The 22,230-nt window shown below is 36.9% G+C and overlaps 1 protein-coding gene across 42 annotated transcripts in view; it reads left to right on the top strand.

Annotated features, from left to right (window-relative positions):
* The window catches only part of Sorbs2 (sorbin and SH3 domain containing 2), a 326,988-nt gene that overhangs the window by 238,287 nt on the left and 66,471 nt on the right, over positions 1 to 22,230 (top strand). For 28 of the 42 annotated variants that reach the window (XM_040294542.2, XM_040294547.2, XM_040294551.2 and 25 more), the window contains 4 exons: positions 396 to 422; positions 658 to 782; positions 17,094 to 17,232; positions 20,501 to 20,673. In XM_040294542.2, the coding sequence (XP_040150476.2) occupies positions 396 to 422; positions 658 to 782; positions 17,094 to 17,232; positions 20,501 to 20,673 (464 nt within the window). Of the gene's footprint in view, positions 1 to 395; positions 423 to 657; positions 783 to 17,093; positions 17,233 to 20,500; positions 20,674 to 21,282; positions 21,475 to 22,230 lie in introns of those variants that run through there. The other 14 variants (XM_078031050.1, XM_040294595.2, XM_040294561.2 and 11 more) reach the window with 6 other exon arrangements.

The raw sequence follows: 22,230 nt of genomic DNA, 5'->3' as shown, positions 1-22,230 counted from the left end.
GCCAGTTATGGGTCTGCTCATTTGATTTAATGCTATGAAAAACATCCATTATTTACGAACCAGATCCTTTTAGATCCTTTAATTCAATATTCAGAAATTCATGTAAGAAATTCATGGGTAACAATAATCTTAAAATTATATGGCTGCAGCATTATTGAGGAGAAAAATTAGTGTTTGATATATGTGTTAATTATATATTATGGTTATTTAGTAAATGACATTTCCATTGAAGTTAAAATTAATGCACAAACCTCTCATTATATTTAAAGTACCCAGAGTTTTAGAACTGAGATAATGTCTGCAAAAATTATGCACATAGTTCTTCACCAACTATTTTCACTGGATTGTTCAATTATTGTACCCTTGCATTAATTTCAATATTTTTTTTCTTTCAGGGCGTGATTCTCATTCACCAGACTCAGGTACAGAAAAGATATTCTGAAAACTATTACATTTATTATGAGGATTTTTTTATACATATCCATAGCCACATTGTTGATCTCATGTTAAACTTAAATTTCATACATTGCTACGCATTTTAAATAAAAATTCTAGTAAGAATATTTCCATTTTAGAAATAAAAATAAATTTTCTGAAAAAAAATGTTTATGTGAACCCAGATATTTTTGTATCCAATTTGTTTTCCCTTAATAAAAGCATGGAGATCTTACAATGATCGAAATCAAGAGACACTGAACGGAGATGCTACATATTCCTCTCTTGCAGCAAAAGGTTTTAGAAGTGTTCGACCAAACCTGCAAGAAAAGAAATCACCAACTCAGGTAATCCTGCACACTCTTCTTTACTGTGTTACTTTAAAGCATGGTTATTAAAGCTTTAGAATCTCTTTCTTAGCAACCTCTTTCTTAGTCTTTTCTTTTTAATATACATTTGCTTTTGAATTTGCTTTGCTTGCCAGACTTCTATTTACAAGGAGAACAAATTTTATGTTCAAAACAAGTGTTTCATATTTTTTATGGGCTTTTTGTTTTGTTTTGGTTTTTTTTCTGATTAAGCTCATAAAAGTAAGCCATCTTCTAACATAATGTTTAGGATACATTCTAATTCTTAAGAAGCTGGCAGCTGATGTTTTGGATTTCAAAATCATAAGGTTAACAATACATTGTATGTTCAATAAATACGAGTTATGCAACTATTCACTCTGAAAACTAAAGGGACTCTGTGTTGAAGATTTGAGTAAAATTGTGCCACAAGCATGAAAAATATTGTAAAACTATGTGACTCATTAACCATAGACCTTGAGGTCTAAAAATATGCCAAGAGAACATATGTTCATTTTTAACATAATTTCCCAGAATGTGGATGGAGGCAACTATATAATATTATTTTTTTAAATCAGGGATTAAAACCAGGGGCACTTAACCAATGAGATACATTCTCCAGCCTGTTTTATATTTTTCTTTTGAAATAGGATCTTGCTAAGTTGCTTAGAGCCTCACTAAGTTGCTGAGGTTGCCTTTGAACTTGTGATCCTCCTGCCTCAGCCTCCCAAACCACTAGATTATAGATGTGCACCCTTGCTCCTGGCTAAAATAGGAATTTTTATAGGAATGAAAATGATAATTTAATCTAGCCAAGAGAACATAAAGCATAGTGAGAAAAGAGAGATTGTTCTACCTTTAAGGGCAGGTTTCTTTCATGACTAACTTTGACTTTCTCTGTTTTTCCTTCAATGTTATTTCTTTTTCCGGATGCTTTTGGCCATCTAGGCACCCCTTCCACCAGCCAGAAAAGAGAGCTCTTGTAGCTTCTTGATAACCAATCACAGAAAGCCTGACATTTTAGACTCATTGATAACTAACCCACAAACCCCTTCCTGTACAGAATACTTTACTAACAAAGAGCCTCTTCACACAACTATGCATTCTAGTGACAATTCTAGCCAGACAATCATATATTCTGAAGAATCCAACACAACTATGTCATATACACAAAAAATCACTAATCCTCTCCCAACAGCTCCCAGAATAGGTTCTGCTCCCTTCGCTGACAGTACCCCATTGCTACAAGAGGACTACACACAAGATTCTCATACTCGGAGAATTTCTACCATGAAACTAACTCAGAACCAGGATCTAGGAAGTAGCAGCCCCATGAGTTCTCCACAGTTCTCCAAACCTATTGAAGTACCATTATTTCTCAAAAGGCCTTCTTCACCACCCCCTAACCCAGAGCCCGAGATACACACAGCATCTCTTTCCATTCAAATAGCTCCCCTTTCAGGAAAAGATCCTGAAAGCCACAAACAGCATCCTGAGCTTCCTCCAGAGACTACAAAGATACCTCCTCAGCAAGAGCAACAAATGTCTGCAGTTGCTGCGGCCTCTCAGTCCTCAGACTGCCGGGTGGTACATTACACTTTCCAGTCTCTTCTTCATGTGCATAATGGAGACTCTAACTCCTTTGATTTGGGCTTCTTACATAAACTAATGCTTTGTTTGTTTCCAAGTAGGAAGGAAAAGGAGAAAGAAACCATCTTACAGTTAGAATTTAAAGGTTGACTAAATCTACCAGTAAATTTCCAGGTATATTTTAATTAAACACACACACACACACACACACACACACACACACACACACACACACATACACACACACTTTTATCCAGAAATCAGTTCTAGAAATTTCTTCTTCCTAGATATTTTTTAGAAATCACTGAAGGGTCAGTTCTTTAAGACACTGCAAACCACTTCAATACTTAAAGTACTTTCAGATTTCAAAGAGATTTTTATCCGACCAGATGTTTGGTTAGCTAATTTTATTTGAGTGTACACACTTTCTTAAGATAATTGTCAATAATTCACTCTAGCAAGAAATGTTCATCACAATATCAAGCAGTGTTTACTCCTTTGTAGCTCAATGTTCATTTTCACTGAAACTAGATTAGTTTATCATGTCAGAAAGGATAGTGAACACATCAACTTTTACTACCCAGATTTTTAGGAAGCAAAGATTTTCATATACGTAAAATTCTGTTGTAGCATCATTGTGCTGACATTTATTGTTTGTTTAGAAGAGAAACGCACTCCATTATTTTTGGATTTTCCATGAAATAATGTAGTGTTCAGAGCAGGAACTTGAAGAACAAACTACAGAATTTAATCCAGGCTCTACCACTGACTATCATGAAGAATCCACTACTAAATTTTCTGGAGTCTAAACAAAGAAGTCAGAATATTAACTCATAGGTCGTGGGAAGACTGGGAAGCTATTAGAGGTAATCTACTCAGGACAGAGCGAACACTCAATAAACAATAACCACTAATGAAAAACATAATACTAGCAGCAATAGCAGTCATGAAAGTATTGAAAACAATAGGACCTAAGTAAATGGCTTGTATAATACTATTTACTGCCACTGAGTTGTTAAATATCATCCACAACACAACTTTGAAGAGAGTCTTCAATAGATATCTGACAACAAGATCCTCCTATCCATCCATAATGTAGAAAACTTAAACAAAGATGATTAAAATATAAGATGTATTAAAATATCCCCTTCATTAGCTAATCATAATATACAAAACTCATTCAGGAGAGCAAACTTTTTGGATTAACATTAATATCTTTGGAGAGCCCACAGGTAATAAGATAATATCAATAATAAAAGCAGCTAATAAATAATAAGGTTTTCCCATATGCAGGCATTGCCCTATTGATTTATTTCCATCATCAATATGTATTGATTATGTATGTATTATTACAATTATTTTATAGATAAGGCAACTGAGGCACCAAAGTGAGTTGCTTCCCCAGTCAGAATATAAACCCAATGGCCGCAGAGCTTGTCCTCAGAAGAACTATGATACCTCTCATTGTGAAATAGTTTCTCACTAGTGAAAAGAGACATGGGGCTATGACATAAGGAGAAATAAGGCAGGTGTCTTAATGGGGCCCAAGAGCTCAGGATGGTCTGAGGAAGCAAAATCAATCTAAGCCTGTACATCCAGAACTATGCTAGCATCAGGGAGCTGACATGGGTCTCAGGATGTGTCCCTACAGGAAGCAGGGGTCGGCGAAGTCACAGGGACATTTAGAACAATTGGACTCATCTAATACAATTTGGCTCCTCAAAACGGTTTTATTATGTTTGAAAACCTAAGTCTGATCATTTCCATGGTTTTGTCACTATCCAGGCTGACTGAGGATAGTGGGTCTCCACTATCTAATTAATTATCTATCTAATTAATCAACTTTTATTAGCCAGATTTTTAGGAAGTAAAGATTTCCATATATGTAAAATTCTGTCATAGCATCATTGTATAATTGATAATTACACAATCCCCAGAGGATTAGCATGATCCCAAAGTTAAGATGCAAGATTCTGCTACTTTTATTCATTCAACAAATATTTATTGATACTTGCTATGTATCAAGGTTCTAGTGACAGAGCTGGAGTTGAAGCCGTGTGTGTGTGGGGGAGGCAAATGTTAATAAAAACTTAAGTAATTTATCTACATTAGAAAGACATTACTCTGGGGAAATGTGATTAAGCAATGCTGAGCAGAGAGATGGGGCGCACAGGTTAGTCAAATAGATATCATTGAAAGGACAGAACAGCATTGAAGTGGGGACAAATATTCTAGGCAGAGAGAACATCCAGTGCAAAGACTCTAAGGCTGAAGCATGCTGCTGCCATTTAAGGTCCAAGGTCGGACCAGCAAGGAAGCCAGAGAGGAAGTGAGGCCTAGAGTAATAGGAGGTGGAGTCACAGAAAACAAAGACCAACTGACCAAAGTCCTTGGAAGCCATTGCAAAGATTTTGACTCTTATCCTCAGTAAAAATGGGAATCGCTGAAGGATTTTGAGGCTGCTACTATAATTATTTGGCTTACATCCTAACCAACTCATTCTAGCAGGGACATTTAGAACAACTGAGAACAAACCTATCTATCCTAGGGCCAGAAAGTGAGCAGGCAAACCGATTAGGAAAATATAAATTCAGTGAGAAACAATGGTGACTGAAAGCCAGGGGGAAGCAGTAGGGGTGGTGAGAAATTCAACTATGTGGCTATATTTCAGAAGTACAGTACAAGGGACTTCCTGGCAGATTGCTCATGGGGCGTGAGAGGAAGAATCAAGGTTGACATCAGCTGAGACGGTGGTGTTGCCATCAACAGAGACCAAACAACCATGGGCAGAGCAGTCAGGGGAAACAGATACTATTTGGGACATGATTTTTTCTTTCTTTCTTTCTTTTTTTTTTTTTTTTTTGGTACTAGATATTGAACCCAGGGTCCCTGAGTCACATCCCCAACCCTTTTGTGTTGTTGTTATTGTTATTGTTGCTATTGAGACAGGGTGTCACTAAATTGCTTAGGGTCTCACTAAGTTGCTGAGGCTGGCCCCAAACTTGCAATCCTCCTGCCTCACCCTCCAGTGTCACGGGATTCCAGGTGTGCACCACCACATCCAACTGGGACATGATAACTTTGAGGTGTCTCTAAGACACCCACAGGGAGAGGTGAAGTGTCCAGTTGGATACAAGAGTCTGGAATTCAGGAAATAAGTTCACAGTTAAAGCCATCAGCTTACAGACGTTTCTCGTAGCCAGTGAGACTTGAGTGAGGTCAACAGGGAACGAGTATGGAGAAAAGAAGATACCCAAGAATTGAGCCTAAGCAAATCCCAACATTAATAGGAAAAACCAGCCCAGGAGACTGAAAGCCATATTCTCAGATGGAGGAAATCCAGAGATCTGGGGCAGGTGAATAGACAAGAGGGGAAATCACACGGAGAAGGAATGGTTCACTGCTCAAGTGCTGCAGACGGGGCAAGTATAAGATGGAATTTGAAAACCTAATCTTGACTTTTGGAGTGCAATTAAGAAAGCCTAGGAGGAGAGCAACTGGACTGTCAGGTCTTCCAAGGTGATATTAACGTAGGACCTTCTGATTAGTTATTCTCCCTTCTTGAGCCTCGGTTTTTTCATCTATAAAATGGAGCTAATAATAGCATTCATCTCCTACAGTTGCCATGAGGTTTAAGTAAAATAATACATATAGGAAGGTTGGCATAGTGCCTGCTACACAGTAATTCTTCAACATAAAGTAACCGTTATTATTTTGAAATGATGTCATTTTTACAAATTATGGACCTGATTGGGGAAAAGAAATATATTATTTTTAAGACTACTTCATTTTTATACTGGTAAATAAGACTTTTCTTCATCAGACTTATAGTTTGTTTCAAGATAGAGTGTGTCCTAACAGTCAAAAAAGGAAGCATAAGGGCTGGGGATGTGGCTCAAGCGGTAGCGCGCTCTCCTGGCATGCGTGCGGCCAGGGTTCGATCCTCAGCACCACATACCAACAAAGATGTTGTGTCCGCCGAGAACAAAAAAATAAATATTAAAAAAAAATTCTCTCTATCTGTCTCTCTCCTCTCTCACTCTCTCTCTCTCTAAAAAAAAAAAAAAAAGGAAGCATAAAGCTGTTGCAGTTTTAATTGTCTTATTTTTTATTCTGGTAAGAACAGGTACCATGAGATCTACCTTCTTAACAAATTTGAAGTCTTCTTTACAGTGTAGTCAACTACAGGCATAATGTCATACAGAAGATCTCTACAGTTCACTCATCATGCATAAATGAAACTCTGCACACATTGAAAGCAATTCAATTCTACCTCCCCACAGCCCCTGGCGAATACCACTCTCCTTTCTGCTTTCATGGGTTTGACTGTGTTAGATGCCTCGCATAAGGGGAATGAGGCAGTATTCATCCTTCTGTGACTAGTTTACTTCACTTACATAATGTCCTCCAGATTCACCCAGGTTGTAACATATTGCAAGATTGCCTTTTTTTTAATGCAAAAGGATATTCCATTGTATGTATATGCTACATTTTCTTTATCAATTCATCTTTTGATGGACATTTAATTTGTTTTCACATCATTACTATTGTAATATACATCATCTTTAACCCTCATTTTCCATTTAATGGTTTTTTACACAGGTGACCTTTCCATTTTATTTTATTTTATTTTTTTAAAGAGAGAGTGAGAGAGGAGAGAGAGTGATAGAGAGAGAGAGAATTTTTTAATATTTATTTTTTAGTTCTCGGCGGACACAACATCTTTGTTGGTATGTGGTGCTGAGGATCGAACCTGGGCCCCACGCATGCCAGGCGAGCGCGCTACCGCTTGAGCCACATCCCCAGCCCAACCTTTCCATTTTAAATACTTACATTTCACATTCTTGCAAGAAATCTTAGTAAGCATCAAGCACTATAAGCCATATTCTATATATCAGTCAAATATGTGCTATTATAAAAAATTAGTTTCCCAAGAAATTAGAAGACTAAGGAACAAAAGCAATCTACACTAAGGACTGGAAAACAAATTTTAGTATTGAAGAAGTTTCATTTACATATGATTGTTATTATGAAAGTCTGACCGTTAGTGTAAATAGATGACTATAGGCTACTGTTAGAGGAATTCTGACAATTTGACATATGGTTTGTCAACTGCACATTTTAAAATTTACCTCCCACAAATTTATGTATAGAAAGACGAAAAAATGAGGCATGTTATCCTTCTGTTGCTGTGTGAACAAATATACCGTTGCTAAAATTGTCACACTGTTCTCAGTGTCAGATGTGTGAAAGCCTAAGCCAGAAGCTTTAAAAAGACAGCAAAAAGCTACACCTGGTCTTTGATGGCGTTTGTACGTGCTGTGCTCTTTTCGTCTAAGGGATAAACTTGGCCCTTCTGTTATGAAACAACATAATCAATCATTTGCCAAAGACTTCCACAGCAACTACTGCACATATGTTGGGGACACAAAGGGGAATTTATCTGTCAAGTAGAGCAGAGAGAAAACTCATTTCTTTTGCTCCATGGGATCAATATGTAGAAATCAATATGCAGAGTAAGGAATAAGTGTCAACTGTGTGGAAATGACAGAAAAAGTATGAATTACAGAGTATACTTTCTGGACCATCCCCATAAGTACCAGATCTGATCTTTGATGTATTCCATTAGTCTGGTCAACCAATGTTCTGTAACCACTTTGCTATGAGTTTACAAGATCTTTGACAATGTCATCATCTGATGTGTGTGTGTGTGTGTGTGTGTGTGTGTGAGTGTGTGTGTGTGTAAGAGAAAGACTGAATGTTAGAGAATATTTGGGATTGTTATCCCCATTTAAAAATCATAAGAATCTTGAAATCCTCTACATCTCCCAAATGGTGGGCAATCAGCTTGTTCTTGAACTTACCTTCCTTAAATCATACATATTCATTCTGTGGAGCAAGAAAAGTTGAAGTTTTCTTCCTACTATTGACAGTTTTCATATTGCTGTCTTCTCTCTATCCTGTTTTTTTGTGCAAAGCATCCCAATGCCTTCTAAGCATGTTTGTTTTTTTAAAAAATAACAGTTATTACAACACATTAGGCACTGTGCCAAGCACCTTTATTACATTATCTCATTTAATTTTTCACAAACTTTATGAGATGGGTTTTACTTATGCTCATATTTTACATATGAGGAAACTGAGGCCAAGGATGATGATACAACTTGACCAAGTCTACCTGACTGCAGATCCAAGGCCACCAGGAGGCTCTCCCACCTGTTGTCAAAGTCAAACAATATGACTTACATCTTTTGCAATTTGTTAACCTCACAGACAAACAACAAACAAAAACCTGCTAAATCCCTTTGCTTGCTGTTGAATACATGCCCCACATGTTCCTTGAGAAAGGCCTAGAAGCTCAGTGGCTAAAGATGTTAAAGGGAAGATGTTAATATCTTAGTCCCCAAGGCCCTGTCAAGCTAAAGAGAAAATATGGAACATAAAGCTGAAGAGAAAATATGTCCCTCTACATATACATTTGTGTATGTTTTTAATAGTTTTATTTCTAGAGTATTTAGATCTTTTGAAAATACTGAGAATTTGAAAGGTAGCTTTACTAAAATGAATTATTCAAATTTTGGTAAATAAAAATAAATTTTATTTACCAAAAAAAATTTATCATAAATTTATTTCATCTTAAGTCAAACAAAAAAATATTTAAGCTCTTCATTGGTCAAGAGGAAATTGTCAAACATGACTATTCTCTCAATTAAACATGAGATCAGCAAAGATGTAGAGTTTGGAAACATTATTGCTGGCATATGCTTTCATAAAAAATCATGGACACAGTTGGGCGTGGTGGCACATGCCTGTAATCCCAGTGGCTTGGGAAGCTGAGGCAGGAGGATCGTGAGTTCAAAGCCAGTCTCAGCAGTGTTGAGGTGCTAAGCAACTCAGTGAGACCCTGTCTCTAAACAAAATACAAAAATAAGGTTGGGGATGTGGCTTAGTGGTTGAGCACCCATAAGTTCAATCCCCAGTATCTCCTGCAAAAAAATCATGTACACAAACTGTTCTTTTTTCCTCAGTCTCCAACATGGCTTGGCATGGCACTGGTCTTTATTTAAACTTTGGAAATTTTATTCAGTATGGACTTTTGTTTGCATTGATTTTTTTCCCTAATATTGCATTCAAATAATGTTTATTTCAGTTACTGAGCTCTTATCTCTCAGTTAAATATTTGCCTCCAAATAAGTACTTCACTCCACATCCTGCCACGCCATGCACTTTCTTCCTATCCCAGCTTCACACCAAGTCCACATCCACCTTCCCTCTTTCCACCTCCATCTTCTACGTCTACAGAGTCAACAAACTGGTGGTTTGAGGGCTTATGACTACTGATATGCTGTGGTTGTCACTGAGTTAATTTCATTTTTAATGAAATTTTTAATTTTAATTTACTTTTTATTTTTAATGATATCACACATGACATGATCATTTTAGAGAGAAAGTACTTTAGCTTGTGACATCTTTCAAGCCAAAGGACATTGGGCAGATCCATCCTGCCTTTGGGGAATATGTTTTCTCCATTCTGTCCTGGTTCCCAGCATTCTCTGAGTTACCTAGTATCTGGATTGATTTGCATAGTCCAGATGGCTTCCTGCTCCATGGCAGGCACTTGAGTTTGCTGTGCTTACCTCCAACTCACTGTGCTTTTTCCACTTCTGACATCTACCTTCCTCTGAGTTCCCTTGCTCTTCATTACTCAGGGAGCTCCAGACTTGATTTAGTCATCTTTCTCATCCACAGATTCTCCTTAGCATTCTGGATTGAATTCAGTTGGACCAACAGGCTCAATGCTATTTTTAATAATCAGGTGAAATAGGGATGCCAAGCTTTGGGAAGTTTCCCTTTCTTTCTAAAGACCAGGCAGCAGCTAGCTGGCGTTTCTAGCTCCTCCCTCAATAATTTTAGCGAAAACAAAAAGCATCTCAAATTCATAAAAAGTTAGTGACCCTTGACCCATATTCAGACAGCTTAGCTTTACATAGTCTTGCAAAGAAGACATAAAACAGGGTGATTTTCTGCAGTCATCTCTGCCACTACATTCAAATAAAGTTGCTACAGTAGTGTAGTCCAGAGCAAGATAATACTTCTTCCTCCCTCTTTTTTTTTTTTTTCACATTCATTTTCTTCTTTTCTCACATTTTCTGGGGAAATGTATATGAGATGGTTCCCTCTGCTCTTCTGTCCAGGAGCATTTCGTTAGTATGGAGATTAAGGTCATGTAAAAGGATTCCAAGGTATTTCAAAACTTTACTAAATAAATGAATAGTTAGCCTGGCACAATGGCCCATAATCCCAGCAGCTTGGGAGGCTAAGGCAAAAGGATGGCAAGTTCAAAGCCAGCCTCAGCAAAAATGAGGTGCTAAGCAATTCAGTGAGACCCTGTCTCTAAATAAAAAAATATATATATAAAATAGGGCTGAGGATGTCGCTGAATGGTTGAGTGTCCCTGAGTTCAATCCCCAGTCCCCCCAAAAAAGAAATAGTTGGGTGACCAACTATTGAATTTTGCAGTTCTAGCTATAGAAACAAATGTAATATGATTCGTCAAGAAGCAAGTATTTCATGTTACCTTCAGACACACATGCACACACACATACACCCTTCACATACATACATGCCCCACATACACATCTTAAGAGACTCAAAATTGTGACCATGTCAGGAGGTAGCAAGAAAAATACAAAAGATGAAACAGTTCTCTTTTCTGTGTGTATTCTCTTTGGAAAAATGAATGAATGGATAAAGACCATTCCCAGATGCAATGCCATGACCCAGGTAATCATGGGAAGAATATGCCTTAGTTTTTGACATGTTTCACATCAAAGGACACGGAGAGTCAATCTCATGAGAGTTGAAGTCATTAAATTTTTCTAATTTTTAAGGGGACCAAAAACTCATTTAAGCAGATGACTCAACTTCTTTTTCATTGTTTAAAATATTTAACAGAATTTTCACTTAGTATACACAAATTTAATGATCCATGGAATATTTTCATGATTATATGGAAACTAGTTTAGTGAAAGCACTTTACAGTAAGAAATTCCACTGACTCTATCCAAAGAGTGCTTCATATTGAATTTCATTCAGACTTGAATCAAAATTTGATGTATTAAATTATAATTATTATAGTTTCATAAAATTGTAGCTCTGTCCCAATAAAATCTACAATTATTATAAATGTTTTCTAATACAATGGATACACTCCCATTAAAACCTTTTGAGTCTAGGTAACTCAGACTTAAAATCAATCAGTTAGTTCTAGAGATTTTAAAAATCATAAACAGTAAGAAAAAATTATTTAAAATGACTATGTTTAAACAACAATAATAACAAAGCTTATTAAATAAAAATAGAATATGGAAATCTGTCTTTTTATGCAGGGTTGGAATTTCTTAACTTCGTTGGATTAAGGATGTGCTTTAAAGAGTGCATGAGCCCCTGAGGATAGGGCTGAGGATGTGGCTCAATGGTTGAGAGTCCCTGAGTTCAATCCCCAGTACCTCCCCAAAAAGAAATAGTTGGGTGACCAACTATTGAATTTTACAGTTCTAGCTATAGAAACAAATGTAATATGATTCGTCAAGAAGCAAGTATTTCTGTTTATACAGAACCTTATGTATGCATGAACTTTTACAATTTTCCTAAGAGAAGAATCAAGAGCTTTCTATGGGATCTATGACCCAGAGAGAAATTTTTATATGGTGCATTTTAAGTATTCAATTAAAAGCCTGAGGCAAAAAAAATAATTATGACTTTTATGAGGCCCTCAACCTATATGACATCAGCTGCTATGAAAATTATGGCTGGCCAAGGACACCAAATGGTACCACTTAAATCTTTACTAGGCAATATTGCTAAGTTTATACAATTCTTTTTAATCCACGTCCCTCCTTGATGATAATATCCCATAATGCTTTTAGCCATCTTACACCTGGCAGTGTCTCAAATACCCCAAGATCCTGTATTCTTCAAGGAGGGGAGACTAAAAGGGAAAAATTGCTTTGAAGTTTAATTCATTCACGGAGTTTTATGATTATCATTATATTTAATACGTATGGTCAGACACCATCAAAATTATGAGATGAATGCAAAAATGTTTAATGGACCATCTTCTCCCTTCCTGCTGCAGACAATCCCTCCAACATATATGCATTTTATAAATAGCTTTGATGATCTTAAACCTTTTATTTCTCCTTCCGTTTCTTTCTCCTTTTCCTGAGATTTAACATTAGCTCTAACCAAGGACGGTGCCTTCTAACCATTCCCACTGGCTGGTTTTTCTTTTCACTTCATTTTCACACATAAGAACTTCTATTTGCACTGCTATTTTAAAGTTCAGTTGTTTTTTTCATGTTTCAGTGAAATCAACAGACTCAACGAGTGGAAAGGAAACAAATCCCCTTTCCACTTAGTTGTTTTTTAGTTTGATCAGTATTTAAATCCATAAGCCAGAAAAAAAAAATGAGGCAAACTGATTTATAGTTTGGGGACATTATGGCCATGGAGAGGCCACAGGAAGAGCTATGCTACAAGGCTTCTCTTGTGAAGGTCAAACTAATACTGCCCAGCCATGGACAATCTGATATCATTTTGCTGTCACCAGGACAAAAAGCTCAAACTTTTGAGGGAGAAATCTCTTATGTCAACACTCACAGCCCCTACTACCCAAACTTAGTTTGCAGTGCCGTGTGAAAACTAGTCTTGTTTCCAAAAAACACTGCCTGGCTTCGTTTTCTTCATGTTTCCATGTTTTCTCTGTACTGTGTGGTTGACACCTAATCCATCTGAGTGTATTTTCTTAAAGTGCTTGCAAATAAAACCAATGCTTTGCCTTCTCTGCTCCATTGCCAAACAGAGATGTTTTTGTTCATTGGATAATTCATATCTGTTCTTATTATTTTTCCTCAAACTCAGCGTGGAAATCAGCACTTAGCTGCCAGTGTGTTGGAGGTAAATGCTTCACAGACACACAGACAAACCACATCAGAAGCTGCTTCTTCGTGCCCTTTTCCTGCGATTCCTTTTAACCCAAAAGGAATCACTTTTGCACCAGATAGAGGCTCCAGCCCAGCACGGCCACCTGATGATCTGGGGCCTTCGTGCCTGCCTAAGCCCCAGAGCCTGTCACATTGTTCCTATAAACACCCTCTCCTAGCTCCCGAAAGCCTTGTCCACAGCCACGACCCAGGCTCTCTCAGGACAGACTCCTCCCTGGGCGAGCACTCCTCCCGCTCTGAGAGCGAGTCCTCCGCATCCATTCTAGCTGAGCTGCAGATGGGTAACCCTGACACCACTGACTGTTCTGAGACACCTTCCCCAACCTGGGGTCAGAGGTCTGCTGTGACAGATGGCACCACCTTAACCACCCCTGCCACCACTCATGTAATTATTCTTCCTTCCTTCGCCTCCACCGTTTTTTACAGAGACTGATTTCTTGTCTGCCATCTTGTTATGCAGCTGAACATTTTTTTTTCACATAGGTGTTGATGAGTAAACCAATTCTATACCATCTGCCAGGGAGATGCACTACAGTCATCCTCATTAAGATTACTTCAAGCTATAAAATTTACTTAGATTTTCTTTACTTAATTTTAAAGAGTTATTTATGATTGCTTCAAAATGGTTTACTTATGGCTCAGTATATGGTTATGGCTGGTGAGTTGTACAGTGATTTTCCTTAATATGAGTTATCTCAGAAAGTTAAATATGTATACTGTTATAATTAGAATGTAGAAAAAAGTCTAAAATGTTTCAAAAATTTTAATCCAATGTTAATACCTGGTAGATAACATTTTTCCTCACTGACTCATATTAATGGTCCTATGTAAATAGTTTAATATCCTTGTTTCTCACAGAAGTGCTTACTGACTGAGTGGTGCTCATTCTTCTTACTTGCCTTTTACTAAAAAACTACATCTTTTGAACCCTTTTGCCCCACAGGAGAGGATGATGTAAATAATCTTAATTAACATTACAGAAATTTAGCCCTGTGATTGTTTTGGAATTATTTTTCCTGAGCCACTCCAATACAGAAATTTATGAATACATTATTTATATTTGCCTTCCATCTATAAATATTTTTTCTACATGCTATGTCATTGAAAAGTGTCCATATGCCAAGCAGTTCCTAATAAATTATTAACGAATGCCTAAAATGCTTCAAAATGTTATGGCACAAATTTTCAATTGCATATAATGTAGAAATAATGGTTTCCATTTCAAAGGCACATAACTTTAGGCAGAAAATAAATAAATAAATAAATAAATAAATGGGAATTTATTTTCCTAAAATAAATGTTACAATGAAGTTCCAAATGAGCACTGTCATAAACAAATTTTATTCATGTTACATAGTTTCTATATTCTATCCAGGACATTAAATCTGCAACATTCATGCATAGAGAAATGTTTTAGGAACCCATATATTTTTTAAGACTCTGCAATTACAGGAAATGAATCCCATCCATCTTTTTTTGGATGGGTTTTGGTAATCATCCAATGAAGGTGTTTAAAACATATTATAGGTCTTACTCCACTAAACGTTCCTCCCTTGCCACACCAGGAGACCAGCCTGTGTTATCAGGTGCTTGGCAGGTATGGCTGCCTATGTCCTACCAGAGCATATCAATTCGTGTACTGATCTCTTCAGTTGTCTGTTATTAAGACTCTCTGGGATCTTCAGTTATGCATATGGTCTTGTGTACACAGTCAGGGGGGGACGGCAACTGAAATGAATACCAATATCAGTTTATTGCTCATAGGTTCTTCATGAGATGTTTTTCCTCATCTTTAATTATAATCACTATAGTTATAAAGTATTTTCAAAAATCCTAATAGTATTATTTAATTACTAAAATCTTGATTGGTTTAACACAATAAAAAGTGTAAATCTACATTCAATGTTCATTTATAATCCCTGAATATTATTGAAACCATCAAAATAGGATTCCGTTTCTTAAGTTTCGTAACATACAGGTTGAGTATTCCTAACCCAAAACTCCAAAATCCAAAATGCTTTAAAATCTGAAAAAAATTTGAGCACTGACATGGCATAGTAAAGTGGAAAAATTCTACACCTGACTCCATGAGAAAGGACAGTCAAAATGCAGGTGCACTAAAATTATTATTTAAAATTACTTTCAGCATATGTGTATAATGCTTGAATGAAATAAAAATGTATTGCATGTTGAGCCTTGGGTTCTATCCCTGAGGTATGTCATTATGTATATATAAGTATTCCAAAATCCATCTGGTCCCAAGCATTTGGATAATGGATACTCAACCCACTGCAACCTACTGATTTTTAATAAAAATTAATCTCCTACTTTTAACATTAATTATAGCACATTAGAGCAATAACATTAAGATTATATTTATAAAGATCCACCAGACTTGATTTGGGCAAGTAATCAAAAACATCCTCAGATCACTGCCCAGGGATACTTAAAGGCTCTGAAACATTTGATCAGATCTGTGCCTCACATTGAATGTCCAGGTCTCTCCAGGTAGAAGGTACTCAATATATGATTGGTTATGATATGAAAGCAATTTTCCTAACATCTTAAAGAAGTATTTTAAAAGTGCAATCCTTATAATGAAATGTTTATTGATTTTAGTATCTATGTGTTATGGCTATGAAGTAATAAAATCAGATTTATTCTAGGTCATTTGAAAACATAACCTATTTTAAAGTGAAATCGTGGAACTGTGTAATTATTTGTCTATGTTTCAAGCCTGTATAATAGAAGCTTATTTTGTTTTAAAATAAGTAGGACAAGCTCGCAAATTATGGGTCTTTATGTACATACGCGTGTTTGTGTGTATTCAGCTATAAGACAATTTTAACTGAAAGTTCTTACTAATGTTTTGTCTTATTTGCATGCAGTACATAATCTCCATAATACTCATCGCTGTGCTGTGAATTGTTATTCCTGAGCTTAACTTGTCAAAACTAAGCTGATTCAGTTCAATTAGAATATGTATCTATTGAATGTCTACTATATGGTTAGCACCAGGTTGTATGTTATAAAAACTTCAAAAAGAAGCCTATCTATGATCATCTTCAACAAGAATCTTGAGATACCTTTGGGAATACAAAACACTCATATATAAATTAATTGAAATAAATTGTTAATAAATCAAACAGATGAAGTTTGAAGTAGGGAAAAGTGAGTATTTTAACATGTCTTTCTGATGCCTTACTAGGTATGTGACTCTTCTAGAAAAGGTTGTTCCTTAGATTATTAACTTTGCTTTGGAAACCTTTAATCACTAGAGGATATTCCTAAATCTGAGAACCAATCTCTTCCCTTATGTCAGAGCATTCATTTCAAATCCTGCATGTGCAATTTAAGTCACAACTACTGAAGTCATGATTTTTAGGAGCACATGCACCCTCCAAGTTTATGTAGCGGTGACTCCTGTTGATACCACTAGGCACTTCTGTGAACCGAGTGTCTAACTGCTTCCATCCTTTCTAGCCACCTTCTGTGCCCTCTGATATAGAGGAGAGTGACTTTCAGAAATAAAATGGAGAGAGAGAGACTGAGACTGAAAAAAATGTGCCCTGCCCCTATGACATCAGTTTTTGAAATAAATCAGAACTTGGCAGTTGATTACTGTCATGCAGTTGGAAGCCTTTCCTTGTCATGTAAAGGAGAGATGTTTACAGGAACCGTTTGCTATAACAGGATGCCTCTGCCCTTTCCTCAGAGCCAGATAACAGTGAATGGCAACTCTGGAGGAGCCGTGAGTCCAATGAGTTACTATCAACGGCCGTTCTCCCCCTCGGCGTATTCTCTCCCAGCCTCGCTCAACTCAAGCATGATCATGCAGCATGGCAGATCCCTTGGTAAGTGATGTGAGCACCAGGAGTCCCGCAGCTATTTCAATATAAGTACAGAGCACACGAGAAAAACATAAGGCATCAAAGTGAGGCAGGATATTTCAACACTCCACTCTTCAATGACCTGTCCTAGGAGGAACCAGGGCAGAGGTTTCAACATCAGACAACACAGATACCCAGCTCTTCCAAGACCATGATCCCATCTACCTCTGAGTCTGGAAAAAGGCTATTTGATATTTGAGGTGGCAGGTAGAAAGAAAAAGATACAGTTAGGGAGAGGAGAGTCTACACTCCTCAGGGAACATTAATGTAGTACTTTTCCATGAGGCAGATTTTACCTTTGTGGAAGAACTTTTGCTGCAGAATGTTCTTTTTGGTTTATATACAAGGAAGAATGGTTTAACAGTCAAAACAGTGTGACAAAGGAACAGGCTGTCTCACAAAGTAATAAAACAATAAAGTACTGGTTCACACGGTAATAAACTACCAAGACCAGAAGGCCATCAGTTTGGGATGGGGTAGTAGGAAGCTAAACAAGGGAAACTTCAGAGGTCTCTTAAATGATGATTCCATAATTTTATAGAGAAACAGTTCTTAACCCTTTGGGGATTAAGGATCAGATGAAAAATATAGCTCTCCTCCAGGAAAAAAGAAAACATAAACATAAAAATATTTAAGCATATAATTTGGTGGGCCTCATAAATTCTTTAAACCTCCCCCCAAAAAAAGATGCTATGCCATAAAAAGAAAAATCTTATATAAAATATATTAGCATGGTTTAGAAAAGAATGTAATAAATACTTCTAAAACCCCCAAACATTAAAAAACATACCAAATTGAAACACTATATGAATTCAGGCTGAAAAAGCTTCTGTGATGTTGAGAAATTAGAAAGCTTCCAGGAGAGCAAGAAGCAGAGAAGAAGCTGAGGAGAGCATGCCCACATATGCCTCTCGGGAAAGGAAAAAAGGAGAGGACACATCCTCTGGCCACTGCAAATCAGCAACAGAGAAAAAGTGACCAGAATACAGGACTTTGCTATTCCCTGGTTGACAACAGGCAGCACCCCACCTTCCCAATAGTGACTCCATATTGAAAGATCATGATAATCCCTAGTTTACTAAAGAATATGTTATGGCAATATCCAGGCTGTACATGGTGGAACTCAGCTTCCATGGTCAACAAATTCTTTATAAGACTTCAAATGCAGCTGTGGGACTCATTAAAGACTCATACTTGTACCTTCTTTAATGCTACCCCTGGGGATCATCTGTGCATCTTATAATGATGTCCTTTTAGAGTACAAGAAAGTAGAACTTCCCTGTGCCAAAAATTTTCCCTTTAACCACCAGCCCATACTTAGTATTATATCAGAAATCCATTATATTTAGATTTTTGTAATGGAACTATATAGTATCACACATATAAAGTAAAGCTTTACAAGTTATTCTGGATATCCACAACACTTTCCCAAATACTTATTATCAAAGTGTGACTCTTTATCCAATTGCTTGTCCTAATGAACACAGTTTTATGCCCCCTACCAGCACCATTACATCAAACAAAAAAAAATTATAAATATTCAAATAGAGAGAGGCTTTGATTTTAGACCTTATCAATGAGCAGATTTTACATATTAACTATACTACATGGGAAGAATTTTCTCTTATAAACATCAAACAAATTCTAATTGGCCAATGCTGTGATAGTAGAAGAATTTTACAAGAATTTATACGTTTACTCTTTATAGTTAGTTGGGGACAAGGGATTGCAAAGATAAGAGTTAAGTGGACCATATAAAAGAATAATAAAATAAAGAACTAACTTCCATTGCATAAGCTACAGTCTCTATAACCTGAAGAAACATAGGTAAAGACAGAGTTGATTCCATGTGCTTAGGTTAGGACTTTGCACGTACTAACTTTTCGAAAAACATTCATTGATGATTAAAATACTAGGATTATGCTCTCAAGTCCTTTTTGGAATTTGAAAAGATATTTATTTCATATTCGTTGGTACATAAAGCAGTTTTATTCCTAGCTTTATCCATTCTTTTAAAACATATACTAAAAATGCTTTTCTGTTGCAAACTAAATTGAAAATATTCATAACAATAATAATAGCTATAAATGTTAGACCTTAACTCCAATTTCCCTTATAAAGATGAGTTGAATTTTTTAAAATGTTCATTTATGATGTTCATGCAATTTTTCATGAAAAAACACATTTATTTATAATATTTGTGTATGTATATGTGTGTGTACATATATATGTACATCTACCCCCACACATGTACATCTGAATGATATCAATGAATTCTATCCAGAAACATAGGACTCTTCTGTTTCCACATAAAAGAACTTTCTGAGTGACAGAACTACCAAGCTATGGCATAAACAGTATAAAGAAAGTAACATTCTTAGTCACCAAAATTTTGAAACTAATTGATAAAAGACAGGATGTCTTATTGCTAATTTTGCCAGATGAATGGCAGTACATATTTTCAAACTCAGCGTAAGTGGAAAATATAATACTTGGGTGTCCCCTTGGTTGCTTCTGAAAGTATACCAGAAGTTGATAAAGATAACAGGAAGATAGGATCTTGACAAGCTTCCTCTAATTTATATCCTCAATACCATTGCTATCTTCAAATGGTAAAACGTTATGGTTAGGGCCTTTTATGGCCATTGGCTATTTAAACCCAACTCAATTTATACTAATTATTTTAAAGATTTTTTGTTTTTGTTTTTGTTTTTACCCATAACCTTTAACATTCATGCTTGTTTGGATGTAAAAATTTTTAAAGTGATTTTTTGTTCACTTGGTTTTTTTATGAAGTCACTGTCATTGGTGGTCAGTGGTATCACAAGAATAACATTGGTATGAATTGTGACTTGAGGGAAATTACTGAATTCATCTCAGCTTCTGCCCCCTCATCAGAACTGATTGTTGTCTCCCTCCCAAGATAGTCCCTCATGATTACTGGAAGGGAAGATGAGGTCGAACATGTCGTGTTCACTTAACAGTGGCTGTCAAACAGCCATTCAACAAATGTCATAAATGTTGAGGTCTTCTATGTTATAGCCTGTTCACAGCACATCTACACTATATCCTCTATACCACAAGCTGCTCAAAAACAAAGTCAATGAATTAAAAGACAGAGCCATGGAAATATGACCTCTATGTTACAATTGGCACAGAAGTACAAGAGGCACTATTAATTTTGAGTCTTTTTGCATCCAATATATTATATTTCACCAAATTCTCTGCACAGATTCTGCAGAGACCTATTCCCAGCATGCACAGTCTCTGGACGGTACCACCAGCAGCTCAATCCCACTGTACAGATCCTCAGAGGAAGAGAAGAGAGTGACAGTCATCAAAGCTCCACATTACCCGGGGATTGGGCCAGTGGATGAATCCGGAATCCCCACAGCAATTAGAACGGTAGGAAATGCCAGCGTGTGCGTCTGCCTGGGTCTATGCACAGCCTCTACAAAGGATGGATTGTGCGTGGCTTTGTGCATTCCTAGGGTCTTATATAATGAGGATTGCCCTCTGTGCCATTGAGTTCTCATGAATATTATGTTGTGTGGCAGAGAAAGAGAACTGTCCATTGAAGAAAATTACGCAACCTGTTTTTCCATTTAAATTAAGAGTCATGAAAATTGTGATTTTTTTTTAATTAAATGATAAAACTTTTTTAAAGAAAATAAGAATAGATAGAGCCATAGAGAAAAAAGAGAAGGAACAAGAAAAAAAAAAAAAAGCAAATTCTTTGGCTGCCTTGAATTCCCACATGCATTGCAAATAAACCAGTGATTTTGTTTCTTGAAATGGATGTGTGTTAACACCAGGAGATGCAGAGCTGTGAATTGGGAGCTGGGAGGTGAGATGATTGGAGTGAAGGGAGCTAATGTCATGGAAAGGGAAAAGTGTCTAAAGAAAAATCCACATCTGAGTGTCCCCTGTCAACTGAGCCTGCTGGGCGCTCTCTGGGGATGATAAGTGAAAGTGTTGGGAATTTTTTTTTTTTTTTAAGTCTTTAAACTCTGCCAAAGCATTGCTCAGTGTGTCGGGGGCAGCCCCTTCTGGCAAAGCTCAGCAGCAGCAGAGGCAGCTATTGAGAGCCAGGGCAGGCAGCTGCGTGCTGACCAGGTCCACTTGAAGAGGAGGCTTGTGCTTGCCGGGGAGAAGGGGAGAAGGAGGACTGGGGACACCAGGATGAGAGCCACAGCATCTTTGCAGGTGAAATTGGGGGGAGGTGTGAGAAAGGAGCTCCCCCAGAGGCACACAGTTTGCCGGCCAAGCCCACATAAAGGGCTGGGTGTTGCCAAGAGCTGCTTCCCTGGAATGCAAACCTGGGGAGCCAAAGACAATCATGGGTAGAGGGAAAGAATGGGAAAGAGATCAGGAAGAATCAGTGGTAAGACTGAAGCATTCCAAAAAAGCTAAAGTGTGGGGCTTTTCTTCTCTTTTTGAACCTGCATTTATTATATGAGGAGTCCATATACAGAGAAAAGAGTTAAAATGGATTAATATAAGCATCCGTGTTTTAATTGAAGTTAAAAAAAAATCAGTACAGCAGGAACTGGGGCTTTTGACTCATTAGATTGCTAGAATGTTGAATGGGGTGAATTGTGAAGTCCTAAAATTCTGTGTTGAAACTGATGATTGTCATAGTGAAGTAACAGAAAAAGTTCAGGGATTGTGACTAATATTTTCAGTCTTACAATGATTACATGTTTCCGATGGTGGTGTTTGGTCATTTGTGTCCTTTTTTAGGATTTCTGACTCAAAATTGTTAAATTTGATTGTTTTTTTCCACCTAATAATGTAAGGATACCAAGTCAGACAGGGATGGTGTCGTTAGTTTTGTCTAATTGATCCTTGAGGAACAGTATATAAACATACTAAGAGATCTTTGCTTTCTAATGTAATTATAAAGTTGGACTCAAAAACTTTTATCTGAAACCTCTGGGTAGATTTTTTAAGTCAGTACAT

The sequence above is a fragment of the Ictidomys tridecemlineatus genome, chromosome 14 (genome assembly GCF_052094955.1).
Source record: "Ictidomys tridecemlineatus isolate mIctTri1 chromosome 14, mIctTri1.hap1, whole genome shotgun sequence".
In the NCBI taxonomy this organism is placed as follows: Eukaryota; Metazoa; Chordata; class Mammalia; order Rodentia; family Sciuridae; genus Ictidomys; species Ictidomys tridecemlineatus.
Note: the sequence above shows the minus strand (reverse complement) of the source record. Positions and strands in the feature narration are given on the sequence as shown.